The sequence below is a fragment of the Pongo pygmaeus genome, chromosome 2, assembly GCF_028885625.2.
Source record: "Pongo pygmaeus isolate AG05252 chromosome 2, NHGRI_mPonPyg2-v2.0_pri, whole genome shotgun sequence".
NCBI lineage: Eukaryota > Metazoa > Chordata > Mammalia > Primates > Hominidae > Pongo > Pongo pygmaeus.
In genome coordinates, this window is record NC_085930.1 from 96,750,510 (window position 1) to 96,767,276 (window position 16,767).

General features: G+C 41.2%; 1 protein-coding gene across 10 annotated transcripts in view; it reads left to right on the forward strand.

Annotated features, from left to right (window-relative positions):
* Positions 1–16,767, forward strand: part of ARHGEF3 (Rho guanine nucleotide exchange factor 3) — a 349,765-nt gene that overhangs the window by 312,219 nt on the left and 20,779 nt on the right. For all 10 annotated transcript variants that reach the window (XM_054482009.2, XM_054482014.2, XM_054482010.2 and 7 more), the window contains 4 exons: positions 9,798–9,968; positions 11,377–11,439; positions 13,555–13,651; positions 13,819–13,895. In XM_054482009.2, coding sequence (XP_054337984.1) covers positions 9,798–9,968; positions 11,377–11,439; positions 13,555–13,651; positions 13,819–13,895 — 408 coding nt within the window. The remainder of the gene's footprint in view (positions 1–9,797; positions 9,969–11,376; positions 11,440–13,554; positions 13,652–13,818; positions 13,896–16,767) is intronic.

Here is a 16,767-nt window from a genome sequence, read left to right on the forward strand (position 1 = left end):
CTCGAACCCAGGAGGCGGAGGCTGCAGTGAGCTGAGATTGTGCCACTTCATTCCAGCCTGGACAACAAAGCAAAACTCTGTCTCAAAAAAAAACAAAAAAAAAATTGTTGACTGTTGTAATTTAAAGCTTGTCATTTTTTATTTAGTAATAACACTCATTAGTGTGTAGTATCTATGATGAACCAGGTTCTGCACAAAGTACCTTATGTTCATGGCCTCATATCATCTTCTCCAAAACTCTGCAAGATAGGATTCATCACCACTTATAGGGAGAGATCTGAAGGTTTAAAATTGTACCCAAGGTCACACAGCTGGTAAGTGCCAGAGCTGGGATTCCGTAGGGTGTTCAGAGTGCCTCTCCTGTCGTAGGCTTATCACAAAAAGTCAAAGTTTGGTCATAATAAAGCCTGAAGTTTGCCAGGATTTAAAAATAGTCACCAGACTTTTGAGTTGGAGCATCCCACCTCACTGCTGTTCACCTTCTGTGGCAGGGAGAGTCATCATTTCCATTTAAGCTTGTGGAATGTGTTGTCATTAACATTCTCATGCAAAAGCCATTTTATGGTGCCCAATGAAGATGGTTGGGCTACTGCCCCAAGCTTCTGGAAGCCTTCCTAATTTTGGACTTGCACTATGCAAATTGTATAATATTTTCTTCACATCTAAGCCAAATATTTTCTTCAGCTTTTCATTCATTCTACTCAGAATATCTCCAAGCTACAGAAGGGTTTCTTGTTGTACTGGGTCTTTGAGGTTTGACATTTACTGATTACGAATTAATTGGGTGCCCTTTTACCATGGTTTTAATGTGCATCAATCTGAATCAGATTCTAAATATGTGATTTTATGTTTATTGCACCATTTCTAACTCAGTGTTCATTGTCTTTCATGTTCGTCAACTGTGTTTCTTCTTAGTTAATATTTCTTCATTAAAGAAAGTCTGGAAAATAAATGTAGAGAATTAAAAGATGAAAATAAAAATCAGCCAGGTGCAGTGGCTCACACCTGTAATTCCATCACTTTGTGAGGCTGAAACAAGAGGATTGCTTGAGGCCAGGAGTTCAAGATTAGCCCAGGCAATATAGTAAGGCCCTGTCTCTACAGAAAAAAAAAAAAAAAAAAAAATCAAAAATTTAAAAATAAATAAAATTTAAAAAGAAAAAAATTATCCATAGTCCCACCATCCAGGAGTGTAACCCCTGTTAACATTTTGTTGTATTTCAAATTGGGATCTTTCTTCTCTCACTTAACTCTGCATGTGAGGTTCTCTCCTTATCATTAAGCTTTTCTCAAAAAGAATGTTTCTTAACAACTGTTTAAGATTCCCTTTTATTGTTGCAGAGTAATTTGTTTAATCCCTATTGTAGAACATTTTAGGCTGTTTCCAGATCTTTTATAAACAGCAGTGTCCTGCTGAGGGCTTTTCTTTCCCTAAGAGTTATCCTGATGGAAGTCCCCCTAGGAGCCGTTTGGTCCAGGTAGTTCAGAAAGATGTGTGTGCTGTTTGCTAATGAATGAAAGCACGTATAAACAAGCACTAATAGTGGCAGTGCGGTCTGTGGTATGACACTGATAGGTAATTACCATTCCTGCTGACCAAGTGCCAGGGACTTGGCCAAGCCTCTTGTGTACTTTATCTTATCCAATCCTCACTACAACTTTGTGAGGTACTTATTATTATGCACCTTTTAGAGATGAGGAAACTGAGACCCAGAGAGATGAAAGGTCTCTCAGCCATTGAATCAACTTGAAGCCATGCCTGTTTTACTCCAAAGCCTATGTTCTTCACCCAAATCCATGTTTTGGAGTCAAACAATTGCACTCAGTTCCTATTCCAACACTTAACTTGTGCCACTCACTTACCACTCTGCTACTCAAATTTCTCATCTATTAAAAGGGGAAAAATACAAGAACCTGCCCAATGCCTCTCCTAGGATTAGCATGAGGGTCAAATGTGACAGAGACCACACAGCTGGCAGCTAAAACACTTCTCACTTAACATTAATTTCTGTAATGGAGCCTCATAGGAGACTCCTCCAGGATGCTGTTGGTTAACATTTTCCTGTCCTGGCCATTATTGCTGTACATTTTGGTTTAACCCACCGCAGTGGCAACATAGGAAAGTGTTTTCCTCTTACAGTCCCACCCCAGCTTCCAATCCTTGATAATAAACCATCTGCTACAAAATAGCAATATGGTTAGGATGGTAAGTGTGGAGAATTGCCTTGGCTTGAATACTTTATTGGAGCATGTTATCTGTGGCTGTGGAAAATTGTTTTGGAAAAGGGCAAGGGAGGACTCCACTGAACAGGCGGCATTAACAAATCAGATCTGTCCCATCGTGTCTACCTGCTGGGTTTACATTTCCTCTGACACGTGTAAAGCGCAAATGCCACCCCCCTCCCCCAACCCCTGACAGACAGTCTGTTTTGCATCCGTAGCATCTTTTCCACATATCCAGCTTGGGCATAAACTTGAGCACCATTTCCTCAATCTGCATTATCTCTGTTTTATGGTCATTGTTGTTTTAGCTGCCAGCAATTATGAGATTGCAGTTTTTGACTCATTTGCTAGGCCAGATTCCCTCATGGAAACTCTTGCTTGTCCTGGAATATTTTTCACTCCGGTCCCAGCATCCCCACACCCAGGGAGATCTATGTATGTGCTTCTGTTTTTATGTGGTCCTGCCCAAGGCCAGGTCCTTCACTTTGAGGTGGGCCTCTCCTAGTTACCGTGGACTGGCGTTTCTCACCCCAGGAACATTTGGCAATGTCTGGAGATGTTTTGGTTGTCATAACTGGGCTGGCTGTGCTGCTGGCATCTGGTGGTTAGAGACCAAAGATGATGCTAAATATCCTACAATGCACAGGAGAGCCTCCCACAATAAAGAATCTCTAGTCCAAAATGTTGTGGTGGCCAGGTTGAGAAACTTTCTACAGGCCAAGAAGTAAACTACAGTTCATTTATTTGGGCACGTGTACCCCGCTACACTATGAATCTTATCCTAGGGCAATTAGGGTAGGATATTGGTTAAATATTGGGGCAGGGAGGTTGGCCTGAAACAGACCAGACTTGGATTGTCATTCTGACATTCACCTTACCACAGGGTTTTAAATAATAAAGCACCATTCATTAGCTGTGTGACCTTCAGCAAAGTGTCACCTTCTCTGAGCCTCAAGTTTCCTCATCTGTAAAGGGGACAGAATCCTTACCTCTCAGATAAGCAGGGCTCTAAAGCTCTCCTCACAGTGCCCAGCACATAGCAAGCATAACATTTAATCATTAAGCAAAAGTTGTTGAGGTCTTAATATATCAGTTGCTGATGAATCCGTCAGTGAACAGAGCAGGTAGATATGCCTGCCTTCAAGGAGTTTACCTTCTATTGGAAGGAAATAGACATGAAAGAAACAAACAAACCTATAAATACAGCACATGTTGAATATAGAGAAAAATAGAGAAGGGCAGAGGGTGTGTAGATGGACAGTGGCAGGGATGCTGATAGGGATGTGGCTGTTCTTCTCTCTAAAGAGGCATCCTCTTGGAGTTTTTTTCTTCTAGTAGTAGTTGCCTGTTCCTCCCTCAACTCTAGTTCTCTCATACAGTTTTTCCCAGTGGTACTGATGATGGGTTCAGGGGTAGCTCATGGTATGGGGTCAGTGCTGTTATGAACACCCGCCCATCACCCATGTGCTGTCCCCAGACCAGACCAGCTGCTGCCCCTTTTCCCTGGGGCCAGCCAGCTGCTGACCACTCACTGGTTTGGTATTCTTTTATTATTATTCTTTTTTATAGAGACAGGGTCTTGCTACGTTGCCCAGGCTGGTATCAAACTCCTGGCCTCAGGTAATCCTCCCATCTTGGCCTGCCAAAGTGCTAGACTTACAGGTGTCAGTAATGTCACCTGGACAAATGGTTGGCATTCTTTATTCCTCCCTTGGGATTCTTCTTTCAACATCCAGTCCCTTCTGAGTGGAGTAAGAAAAAATGTTTCTTTTAATCCAGCCTAATTCAAGGTGTAAATCTGAAATTTGATTGGTCGGATATCATCCATTATTCCTAAAACTGAGCAAATGCATTCTCTCTCTTTCCTTAACTAGATTTATATTCCTAGAAGGTAGGAGCCGGATCCCATCTCATTGAAACCTCCCCAAAATGCATGTCTTGCATGTAAACAGTAGATGCAGTCCCCATAGTAGAAAGAGCTCAGGCTCTGTTGGAACCAGATCTGGTTTTGAATCTTAGCCTCCCTCAACCTCAGTTTCCCCTCAGTAGAATGGGAATAAACCCCCAACTTGCAGGGTGGTTGTGAGAATCAGAGAGATTATATCAGAAGTGCTAAGTGTAGGCAAAGCACATAAAAGATCCTCTGTGATATCCCCCATAGTACCCCGAGCCCAGCAATCACTAGGGAAATGCAAAGCAAGAAATTCGTAGTGATAGAGCTCACCTAATATAGCTTACTGCTCTCTTTTTTCCCATGCCGCAGCAGAAGACAATCTCCAACTCTCTGGGAAATTTTTAAATAAATTAATTAAAATATGCTCAATCTTACCTTCAAAACACAAAACTGAAATTAAGGTATAGTTGTTTAACCTATCAGATTGATAATAATACCTTGTTGATGAGAGTGTGAGCAAAGTGTACTATTATGTACCTATCTGAGGAACATAAAGTTGAATAGCCTATTTGGAGGTCAACTTAGTGGTACATCTCAAACATTAAAATGTTCATAATTCTTAGACCAAGGAATTCCACTTAAGGAATTCCTGCCTTTTAGAAGTATCAGCACAAATACACAAAGCATGTTCACTGAGGCACTTTTTGTAATAGCCAGACACTGGAAACAATTTTAATGTCCATCAGTTGTGGATTGATTAAATCAATAGATAGGTCTGTCCAGACTATGGGAGAGATACTAATTCTGCAGCCATTAAAAACAATAAGTGAATTTGAGGTAATGGAAATGTTTTGGAACTAAATAGAGATGGTAGTTGTATAACCTTGTGAATGTACTAAATAGCACTGAATTGTTCACTTAAAAAATGGTTAATTGTAGGCTGGGCACAGTGGCTCATGCCTGTAATCCCAGCAGTTTGGGAGGCTGAGGCAGGAGGATCTCTTGAGACCAGAAGTTCAAGACCAACGTGGGCAACACAGCAAGACCCCATGTCTGCTAAATTAAAAATACAAAAATTAGCCAGGCACTCGCTTAGCGGTGGCACTCATCTATAATCTCAGCTACTCAAGAGGCTGAGGTGGGAGCATCATTTGAGCCCAGGAGTTTGAGGTTACAGTGAGCTATGGTTGCACCACTGCACTCCAGTATGGGCAACAGAGCAAGACCCATCTCCAAAAAAACAACAACAAAAAAGTAATTGAGTTATGTAAATTTCATCTCAAGATACTGTCAAGTAGAAAGAGAAAACATTCTCGGCTGGGCGCGGTGGCTCACGCCTGTAATCCCAGCACTTTGGGAGGCCAAGGCAGGCAGATCACGAGGTCAGGAGATGGAGACCAACGTGGTGAAACCCCATCTCTACTAAAAATACAAAAAAATTAGCTGGGCGTGGTGGCGGGCACCTGTAGTCCCAGCTACTTGGGAGGCTGAGGCAGGAGAATGGCGTGAACCCAGGAGGCAGAGCTTGCAGTGAGCCGAGATCGTGCCACTGCACTCCAGCCTGGGCGACAGAGTGAGAGTCTGTCTCAAAAAAAAAAAAAAAAAAAAAAAAAAGAGAAAACATTCAGTTGTCTATGAATGTTAAATGCATGGAAAAAGTTTGGAAAGAGCTAGAACAAACTTAACAGTTGTTACTTCTAGGAGATAGACTTGGGGAAATGAGGGCATTTGTACTTAATTTTATACGCTTTTGTAATGTATGAGAATTTAAAGTTAGCATACATTATTTTCAAATTGGTAGGGGGAGTTTAAAGTTAGCCAAGGACTGAAAATATAACAGGGTAGGAGGTTGATTCTCTCAAGTGAAAGTGGAAACTTTCATTTTGAATTTTTTTGTGTGTGTTTCCTTTCTTTCTGCTCTTTAATTCTCAACTCAGCTGCCATCAGAACTGCAAACTGGGTTGAGCAAGTTACTTAATGACTCACTGCACTTGTTTTGACCTTTTAATGCTTGTGGCTAATTGATTCCGAGTGCTGGGGATCTGCGTGCATTTAGTTCCTGGTTACTGTTTACAAGGGACTGTTTTTAAGAGATCACAAGGATTTGTAAGATACCATTAGTGAACTGTGTATTTGGTGCAAGTACTTTCTTGACTTGCATAGGGCTGGTCCAGCCATCATGAGCTCATTAGTGAGCCCAAGAGCACCCCTGCTACTTGTGCCAGCCTAAGGGGCTTGTGTTGCTACTTGCAGAGTGAGCGTCCTGCTTCCAGAAGGTTGTGGTAATACCCTGAAGCTCTTTGGAAGTTTCTTTTTACATTTTTCATTTATTCTTGTATATCTATATCTCTATATATATTTTTTTAATTTAGAACTGAAACGAAGTCTTGCTATGTTGCCCAGAGTGGTCTTGAACTCCTCAGCTCAAACGATCCACCTGCCTTGGCTTCCCGAAGAACTGGGATTACAGGCATGAGCCACCAAGCCCTGCCTCATTTTTTTTTTTTTTTTTTTTTTTTAAGAGAGAGTCTTGCTCTGTCACCCAGGCTGCAGTATAGTGGCGCAATCTCAGCTCACAGCAATCTCCACCTCACGGGTTCAAGCAATTCTTCTGCCTCAGCCTCCCAAGTAGCTGGGATTACAGGCGCCTACCATCACGTCCAGCTAATTTTTTTTTGTATTTTTAGTAGAGACAGGGTTTCACCATGTTGTTCAGGCTGGTCTTGAACTCCTGACCTCAGGTGATCCGCCCGCCTCAGCCTCCCAAAGTGCTGGGATTACAGGCGTGAGCCACCACGCCTGGCCATTTTAGACACTTTGGGAGGCCGAGGCGGGCGGATCACGAGGTCAGGAGATCGAGACCATCCTGGCTAACACAGTGAAACCCCATCTCTACTAAAAATACCAAAAATTAGCTGGGCGTGGTGGCAGGTGCCTGTAGTCCCAGCTACTCGGGAGGCTGAGGCAGGAGAATGGTGTGAACCCGGGAGGCAGAGCTTGCAGTGAGCTGAGATCGCACCACTGCACTCCAGCCTGGGTGACAAGAGTGAGACTTCATCTCAAAAAAAAAAAAAAAAAAAGACTAAAAATGTATAAAGGAGGACAGAAATCACCCATAATGTCAACATGAAAAAACAATAGAATTTTGTGATGTTCCCTTTATATCTTTGCTCATGTGCATTTTTTGCATAATTATAAAATGTTCACATATAGATTTTTAATCCTGATTTTATTTTAGGCTACATAGAAGGGGTGTTTGCATTTTAAATTATCTCTGAATTGTCTAGATAATATTCCATCCAGCAGGTAATTATAACTTTTTTTTTTTCTGAGACAGTCTTACTCTTGTCGCCCAGACTGGAGTGCAGTGGCGCGATCTTGGCTCACTGCAATCTCCGCCTCCCGGGTTCAAGCGATTCTCCTGCCTCAGCCTCCTGAGTAGCTGGGATTACAGGCACATGCCACCACACCCCGGCTAATTTTTGTACTTTTAGTAGAGATGGGGTTTCACCATGTTGGCCAGGCTGATGTCAAACTGCTGACCTCAGGTGACCCACCCGCCTCACCTTCCCAAAGTGCTGGGATTACAGGCGTGAGCCACTGTGCCCAGCCAATTATAACTTATTTAACAATGCCCTTATGTTGAATAGTTCTTTTTAAAATTTTTCCTTACTTTCTGGAATTTTATTGTTGAATCTCAAAATAATTGGGAACTACCTTAGAATGCCTTCGTGATGAAGGCTCATATGTCATATGCAAATTCATTTCCTGACCTCAGGAAGTTTATAGTTAAGAGCAGGTGACCAATAATTATAATCAAGTGTGATCATTGCTATATCAGAGGTATGTCTAAAGTGCTCTGGGGTAGGAGGATGGGAGAATGTTGGTGAAGACTTCTTAGAGGAGGTACTGTTTGAGTTACATCCTGAGGGCAGTTAAGAGTTAGCCAGCTATGGCCGGACACGGTGGCTCACGCCTGTAATCCCAGCACTTGGGGAGGCCAAGGCGGGCGGATCACGAGGTCAGGAGATCGAGACCATCCTGGCTAACATGGTGAAACCCCGTCTCTACTGAAAATACAAAAAATTAGCCGGGCGTGGTGGCGGGCGCCTGTAGGCCCAGCTACTCAGGAGGCTGAAGCAAGAGAGTGGCGTGAACCCAGGAGGTGGAGCTTGCAGTGAGCCGAGATGGCGCCACTGTACTCCAGCCTGGGCGACAGAGTGAGACTCTGTCTCAAAAAAAAAAACAAAAAAAACAAAAGCCAGCTATGAAGTGATGGAAACACATTCCAGGAAGAGAAGATTGCTTGAAGAGAGCACAGAGGGATGGCAAAGCATGACATATTTAGGGAATGACAGATAGCCTAGTATGGTTGGAGAAATGGAGGCTCATGGATGAGTGGCAGGATGGGATCCTAAATATGGAGACTGTAGTCAGATTACAAGAGACTTCCTGTGCCAACCTGAGGAGTTGAAACTTCACGATGAAGGCCACAGAGAGCCATGGCAGGGAACACTTCCTAAATAAGAATGTGGTTTGGAGCACAGCAACCTCATTGCTTTGGCAAAGTCTCCAATAAGTGTGATGAAATCTTCTAGGATGAAGACTGAAAATGATGCACTCAACCTTCTTCTGGATCATTTGTATTTGTCATGAAAAGCATTTTGGTAGCATGTTTAAGTCACACAGGTGGACTTCGGATGGTTAGACTGCCCCAGAGTCTACTGGGGCCTCTTTGGGAAATAGGAAAATACCTCAGGGACAGGAATCATGTGCTGTGAACATGGTATTTAGTATGTGTGTTAGTCAGGACTTTTCAAGTTGACAGAACCCCAACTGAGATAATAGAAAGGGAAATGTCTTTCTATATGTAACGAAAATGTCTAAGGGTGGTTCTTTCTGGTTTCAGGCACAGTGGGATCCAGAGGCTCAAGCAGTATTGGTAAAGCTTGCTCCCTTCCTGCCTCCATTGGTCACTCTATCCTTCATTCTGGGTCTCTTTATTCTCTCCTGTAGCAGACAGATGCTTCTGTGTAACTAGGGAGAGTTGCTGCTAGAAGGCCCTGCTTGTGTTCTCTCTTGAACTCACAATCTCAAAGGAATACTCTTTCCTCCTTTCTCCCATAACTCATGTGACAAATTTCAGGGAATCACGTGCCCATCCCTGAACTAGGATGGTGGAATACTCTATTGGTCAGGTCTGGGGGAGCCCACCAAAACTATATGTAATAGGATACCCAAAGTTAGTGGGATTCTATTTATAGAAGGAGGAGAGTAGGAGTACTGGCCAAATGTTTAAATAAATAAAGGCCATCCACTATTGTTATCTCTTGTTCTTTTAAAGAGGGGAGATGTCCACTGGAAAAAAGTAGAGCTCATCACGTATCCAAGAACTGCCTTTATGCGTGAGTTTGGCCTGATATGTGCTTGCAGTATAGTCCACTTGGTATCCAGGTCACACAGAGCGGATACTCCCAGCACATGTTCCAAAGCAGCCCCCTGTCCAATTTTCCTTAGCACGTAGGCTCAAGACAATGCCCCACTTCCCAAAGGCCTTGTGGCAATGTCCTCTTTTTCTTTCACATATATGATTTATGTTCCGTCAACGGCAGGAAACTGCTCAAAGATCCACCCAGTCCTGCTGCTGCGCCCGTGATGGTTTGTTTTTCTCATTGTTTAGCGCTCCATTAGCTTCCGCAGTGAGAGCCGCCCTGACATCCTCGCCCCCCGACCCTGGTCCAGAAATGCCGCCCCCTCGAGCACGAAACGGAGAGATAGCAAGCTGTGGAGTGAGACCTTCGATGTGTGCGTCAATCAGATGCTTACATCCAAGGAAATCAAACGTCAGGAGGTAGGCTCGGGGCCCATGGAGCTGGCTGTGTGTCTGAAACAAAGGTGCATTGCGGCATCAGCCGTGCTGGAGTTTGCACCTTAGTCTCCAAATCAATTCTTCATTGCATTTGCAGAAGGACAAACTGGAGTGTCTGACCTTGGGGAAGGAACTGAGAAACCAGAAACCAGCTGGGAGGGTGTGGCCCCCACTTTAAAAAGAAACTGATGTGAAAATATGAATTTACAAGAAGATGAAATCAAGTGTCTATTTAGGATTCTGAAGTTCACAAAAATAATCATTTTAGTTATATTTTGTTAGCAACTTATAGACTATTTAAAAATATTCAGTTTACATAACTTTGATTCAGCTTTGTGGAAAACTTCCTTTCTATAGAATCCAGTTAATTTCATTCCCTGTAAGTTTTCTGTATCAATTGCCCTAAATGGCTCTGATAATATTACCCTGTATAGAAGAGCTTGTCTAAGTGCTTGTGCCAGGCTGTGCTGAGCACATCATGTGTGCATCATCTGATGAGATCCTTGGAGTATCCAGCTCAGGGTTGTGCCTCCACCTGCTTTGTCCTCAGTTTACCAAGCAGCCGCAGGTGGAGGGAGCTTTCAAAGCCTGACTACTTTTTCCCTATATCCTGAAACACAGTAGACCCTGAAATATCGATACAAACTTGTAATCCTTTAATAATGTAATGTTTGCTGACAGTTTGACTTCCCAGATGGAAGTGAAAGAGTGTTCTGTGCATCATAGCTCTTTAGCATGATGGCTTAATAGAGCCAAATTAGAAACGGTCCATTTACATACTCTTCTACACAGTCAGCTCCTATAATTTTATTTGTTGTACCGGTGGGGCTGAGAAGTGGTTTAGAATGAATTAACTTCACCAGATTGTATTTGGAGTGGTAAAATGTTGGATTCTTCCTACAATCTCAGCCTCAAGGCAGTGGATAATACAAATAAAACTCTGCTGAGATTTGCCTTCTGTCGAGTAGAAGAAAAAGTGGGGATGGCCCAGTTAATAATACTGCCACATCTATTACCTAGAACAGCCTCTGAATCACTTCTTATGATGGCGTCTCACAACAAGGGTATCAAATCCATGGCTCACACTGTAATTATTTTACCTAAAATACCCTCTTGTTCGGCTGCATCAAAGTTCTGTAACATGAAAGATGACGTTTTGGATTAGAAATGTGTAGAAACTTTCTCCCACAAACAGAGAAGCACAATATGCAGCAGTTTTGCAATATCTTTTCATTGCAGGTTTAAGCATAGATGCATTTGCCTCAGGTTAACGTAACTTAAAATACTTAAATATGTAAATTTGGGGTTTGGGTGGTGGAGCCAGCACTATTTGAATATGGTCTTGTAAATGAAGGGAGAATTCAGTGAATATGTTTATCTTTCCTTGCAGGCGATCTTTGAGCTTTCCCAAGGAGAAGAAGACTTGATAGAAGACTTGAAATTAGCAAAAAAGGTAAATTTAAATCCAGCAGTCATTTGAGTCAAGTCACATTTTTTTCTTGAGTAATTTCACAACCCTAAAGTGGTGCTTCATGAGAACTCTCTTTATGACTAAGACTTGTCTGCTACCACATACCAAGCAGTGGGGAAAGTGCTTCAAAACAAGAGGGCAGAATAGCTCTCCAGACCTGGCACCTTTAGGGGTTTACCTCTGTATGTCTCTAATGCATGTCAAAGAATACTTCAGCCTAAATCAGAAAGTGTCCATGGAGGCCTCGCTTTATGTATATTTCATTGTCCTAGAAGTCTCATATGTAGGACTCTTTGCTCATAGGAGAGAATGTGTGCATGTCTGAAACTTGAACTGAGTCTTGGTAATAAAGCCATTTGAATCTCAAAAGTGAATAAAGTGAAATGAGGCAATTGCATGCTATCATATAAGTTGGGGTCTTTTATATAGGAATTTGTTTTCTAATCAACATTTTGTGTGGGGAGGAGGAGGACAACAAACCTTCCTCAAAAACCTTTTCATCCCAGTGGCACAGCCCCCCAACTCCATGGCTTGGAGGCTAAAATCCAGACTTCTTCATCTGATATTCACAGCCTCCTCGAAGAATCACAGGGTTGGAAGGCTACCTCCCTTCTTTTAAGGGTTTTTAGTCTTTCTGCTAAGATGAAATTCCACCTCTAGCATTCCTGAGAGATGGCCACCCAAGCTTTGCTTGGACACAGCCAAGAAACTGAGTTTTAGGCAGAGCTGGAGGAGGAGGAGGTCAGAGAGGACAAAGAAGTTATTTCACTCTGAGAGTTATCACGCTGGGCATATGTCTAACTCCCCTTTCCTGCATCAAGATTTGCCGAGCTCAAGCACCTTCAGGTGTTTCCCAGCCATCCTTTTGCTCATGGTGGCCCTACCTTGCTAGAAATTTTTCTCTTTCATTTCAACCATTCATATCTACCCATTCTTCAGGAACCAGCTCAAATCTCAGTTTATTCTTACATAACATTTATTGCCTCCTTCTGTGTACCAAGCAGCTCATCTTCAAAACTTCCCTTGGCCACTCCAGCTTTAATTCTGTGACCTTCTAGAGCAGTTTTGATTTGATGGCTTTTTGCTGTCATGTGACATCAGTCTTGTTTTTAATCTTTAATTTTTAAACATAAGCTGGGTCCGGTGGCTCACACCTATAATCCCAACACTTTGGGAAGCTGAGGCAGGCGGATCACTTGAGGTCAGGAGTTCAAGACCAGCCTGGCCAACATGGTGAAACTCCGTCTCTACTAAAAAATACAAAAATTAGGCTGGGCACTGTGGCTCACGCCTGTAATCCCAGCACTTTGGGAGGCCAAGGCGGGCAGATCACGAGGTCAAGAGATCGAGACCATCCTGGCCAACATGGTGAAACCCTGTCTGTACTAAAAAGAACAAAAAGAAAAAAAAAAAAGAAAGAAATATTTTTTAAACATAGATTTAGTTTTCCATGAGATCAGAAACTAAAACATAAACTAGAAAATATTTTAGTTGTTCTTATCTTCCCCATTAGCTTTATAAAATTCCTTGAAGGTAGGAGACTTCTAAGCCTTTGTATTCTATTTTAGTGCCCTGAGTATAACTGTGTATTCTTGTTGTTTAATTTTCTCTAGTAAGAGGTGATAGGATTATCACCTTTTCTCTCTTTGTTCAAATCAGTAGTAAAGGATACCAATCACTGTTTCTTTCCTCTTTTTCTTTATTTTAAATATATACTAATTGAAAAAAGAATCTGCTGGTAGCTAGTTTTGAATAAAGTGGGATTTTTTTTAAGAGGCAGGATCTTGATTTTGAAAACATTTTAACGGTCAAATCTGTTCTATACCTAGGATTTGCGCTCTTTCCTAGATATATGATATACTAGAATAAAAAAGCTTTTGAAAAATCTGCTTTGGTTTATCAACCACAAAGGCTTAAGGCAGTGCTGGTTTCTCCTCTCCTCCAGCCACACCTCTCTGCTGTTTCTGCAGCTTTATGGGAGAAGTTGTTAGCCAGAAGTTTTGTTATTGGATAAGACCTCTCAGGAGCCACTTACATGAACAATGTACTTCCTCTGATTTTAAACATTTGCTTCCATCTCTTGCCGTTTTTGTGCAGGCCTATCATGACCCCATGCTGAAACTCTCCATAATGACAGAACAAGAGTTGAATCAAATTTTTGGAACACTGGACTCTCTAATTCCTCTACATGAAGGTATAATTTTGTTCCCAGGATGAGTCATGACTTGTAGCCTTAACTGAGTTGTCTTACAATTAGTGAGTGATTATTAATTGCCTGCAATGTGAATAACCCAGAACCTACTTCCAGCCCTGTTCATATTTGAATGCCTAACAAATAAGCATCTGTTTGTTTTTTGCCAGAGCTCCTTAGTCAGCTTCGAGATGTTCGGAAGCCTGATGGCTCGACTGAACATGTTGGTCCCATCCTCGTGGGCTGGGTAAGAAAGTTCCCTGGTCTTTATTGAAGATAAATTTCAATAATATAGATGGGAGTTTCATTTTAGCTAGACTTTATTTTTATTTTTATTTTTTTACAAATATTAGTTTCACATCAGAAAAAAAAATCCTAGTAAAATTGTAATTAAATTTAAGCTTTGTATCTTTAAAGCATGAAAATAGTTTTTTTCTTATTACAAATTTATTGCATTTAAAAGTAACAGGGCCTTTTGCAACAAAATAAGTAAAGGTACACATGAAACTATTACTAGTTTCGTATCAAAATAAAACTAGTTAATATTCTATCAGGCCAATCGCTAATATAATATAGTCCAATAAAAATTTATTGACATATATCCACTACCAAAAAAAAAAAAAAAACTTTTCATGCTATTAAAAAAAACTCTCATGGTCAAAATGCAGTTTTATAAACAAGATCATAAGTAAAGGTTGCTAATGTTTAGCATATTAAAAAAAACTTTTCAGGCCATAAAAAAAATCTCATGGTCAAAATGTAGTTTCATAAACAGGATAATAAGTAAAGGTTGCTAATGTTTAGCATATATACCATGCTAAGTAATTTATAGGAGAGCTGGGTATATGGTGACCTTCATCCTAACATAATTCATTCCTTTTCCTAATTAAATAAAAAGAAATAAGCTGTGATCTTAGGTTAGGAATCATAAATTTATGATCCTGGGGCTGGATTTGTGTTTTATTGTGTACATAAAGTTGTTGTTTGTTTGTTTCACTTACACTAGACAAGGCGTGTGCTCTATTTTGCCTCAGTCCCCACCGCTCCCTATTCTACACATTTATGTTTCCTTCTGTGAGTACGTGAATGGTCCATCCCAGTTCCAGGTGTTTTTCATTTGTTATAAAGCAGATAATGAGAGGAGATTGCTGACTTATTCCAGGCAAGATTAGGTCTCTCATCACTCTGTTGCACACAGTATTCCAGAAAAATAGGCAGGAAGTACCACAACAGCTAATATTAGAGATTATTTCACTGTGTGGAGAGTGTTGTGAAGGTTATAAATCCTACTGTTGCTATGTGAGTTCTCTTTATTCCGTTACATCTGCATTTTAATCTTCCTAAAACCTTTCAGTTAACATGCCTTGATAACACATAGATGTGCAGAAAGTTTTAACATTGATCTTTTAACTTATGTTTCTCAATGACTGCCTTGATCAAGATACTTGATGAGAGTTTCATGACTTAGATAGCTTTAGTTCAGGAGTCAATTTTAGCACCAAGGCTGAAATATCCCAAGGGTATCTGAAAGGCAAGTAATGTTCTAAGATGAATAATTTAGAAAATATGCCTTAATATTTCAAGAGACATCATTCATCTTGTATTTTTGACTTTCATTTTATTATGAGCCATTGTAGATGTTTTAACTTCTTTAGCCCACAAAGAAATTTCTCCAAAGAGAGCCAGCCAACTGGAGACAGATAGAGACAAAGAAGGTATAATGAGTAGAGAGTCTGCCTCAATGTCTCTTAAACTTCCTGAGTCTGTGGACTGCTTTATATGGGGGTAAATGGAGCAGTTAGGCCACACTCCAGAATTTGTAGGATAACTCCTCTGCTTTTGATGAGACAGCAGTACAGGACTACATGGTTTCCTTAAGCATCATATGCAAATTGTCAGTTTATGCCAGAAGCAAAATTGTAGGAATTTGCCTTGTTCGTAACTTTCTGCTGAAATAAACATTTGTCACGTTTATTAGAAAATTGGTTTGATCTGGGAGCAGCTTTGCAGTCATTTTCTGTACATACCCAAAGGAAGTGTGACCATGCTGGCCCATTGCTATCTGGATGCTTCAGGCATCAAATGAGGACTTGGATCTTGAAGAGCAGCCTAAAATTAAACAACTGGCCCGTTGTTGCCAGACTTCGTGAGAAATGGCCCTTATTTATCAGGCCTGACGAGCTGTTAAATGTTTTTCCTCTTTTAACTGCAGATGTGTCCGTTTGAGTGGGAACAGTAAACCTAGGGGTACATATGTTTGAGTTCTTGTATTTTTAACAGAACAAAATAAACATCTTAGTGGTCTTTGGATGAGAAAAGTCAGAGCCCATTCGACCCATGAAAAACTGATTTATTTTCCCCGCAAAGGAAAAAAGGGGGGGTAGGGGGGGAACCCTTTTAAACAAGTGAGTCTTCCAAGTGGGACAGCCCTGGCCAGTCCTTTTGACCTTAGAATGAATGAATTACTTTTACTTTGAAGACCTTAAACAGAGTGGTTGCTTTTTTTCAGGGAACTACCCTGGTTACTGAGAATCAGTGTCCCCGCTCCCTAATGGGTCAGCCTGTTTGAGTAAGCCTTCCCTAGCATAAAGAAACAACTTCCCAAGTGACTTATCTCCATGCCAACATTTTTTCAATGATAAAATACTTTATAAGCTCTCCAAGGCAGAAAGTTCTCATGTAAATTTGATGTCTCACTAAATTTTAATTCCTAAGAAAGAGCCAGGATACATGGAAGCAAAAAAAAAAAAAATAGATTTGTTCACAATATTAGGGGGATAAAAGAACTTCTTTAAAAAGTGAGTTTCCCTTATAAATTCTTGATAGTCTATTTAATAAAGAGATGGTGAATAGTTCAGAACTCTGAAGGTAAAGGGGAAGCAAGAACAAGCTTCGGACTCTAGTTTTGTCTCCAGCTGAGCAAGTAGCTTTGGTTCTCTAAACGACAGTTTCTTCAATAAAAATATTCTAGAGCCCAAGCACGGTGGCTCACGTCTGTAATCCCAGCACTTTGGGAGCCTGAGGCAGGTGGATCTCTTGAGCCCAGGAGTTGGAGACCAGCCTGGGCAACATGGCGAAACCCTGTCTCTACAAAAAAAATATTAGCTGGCATGGTGGTG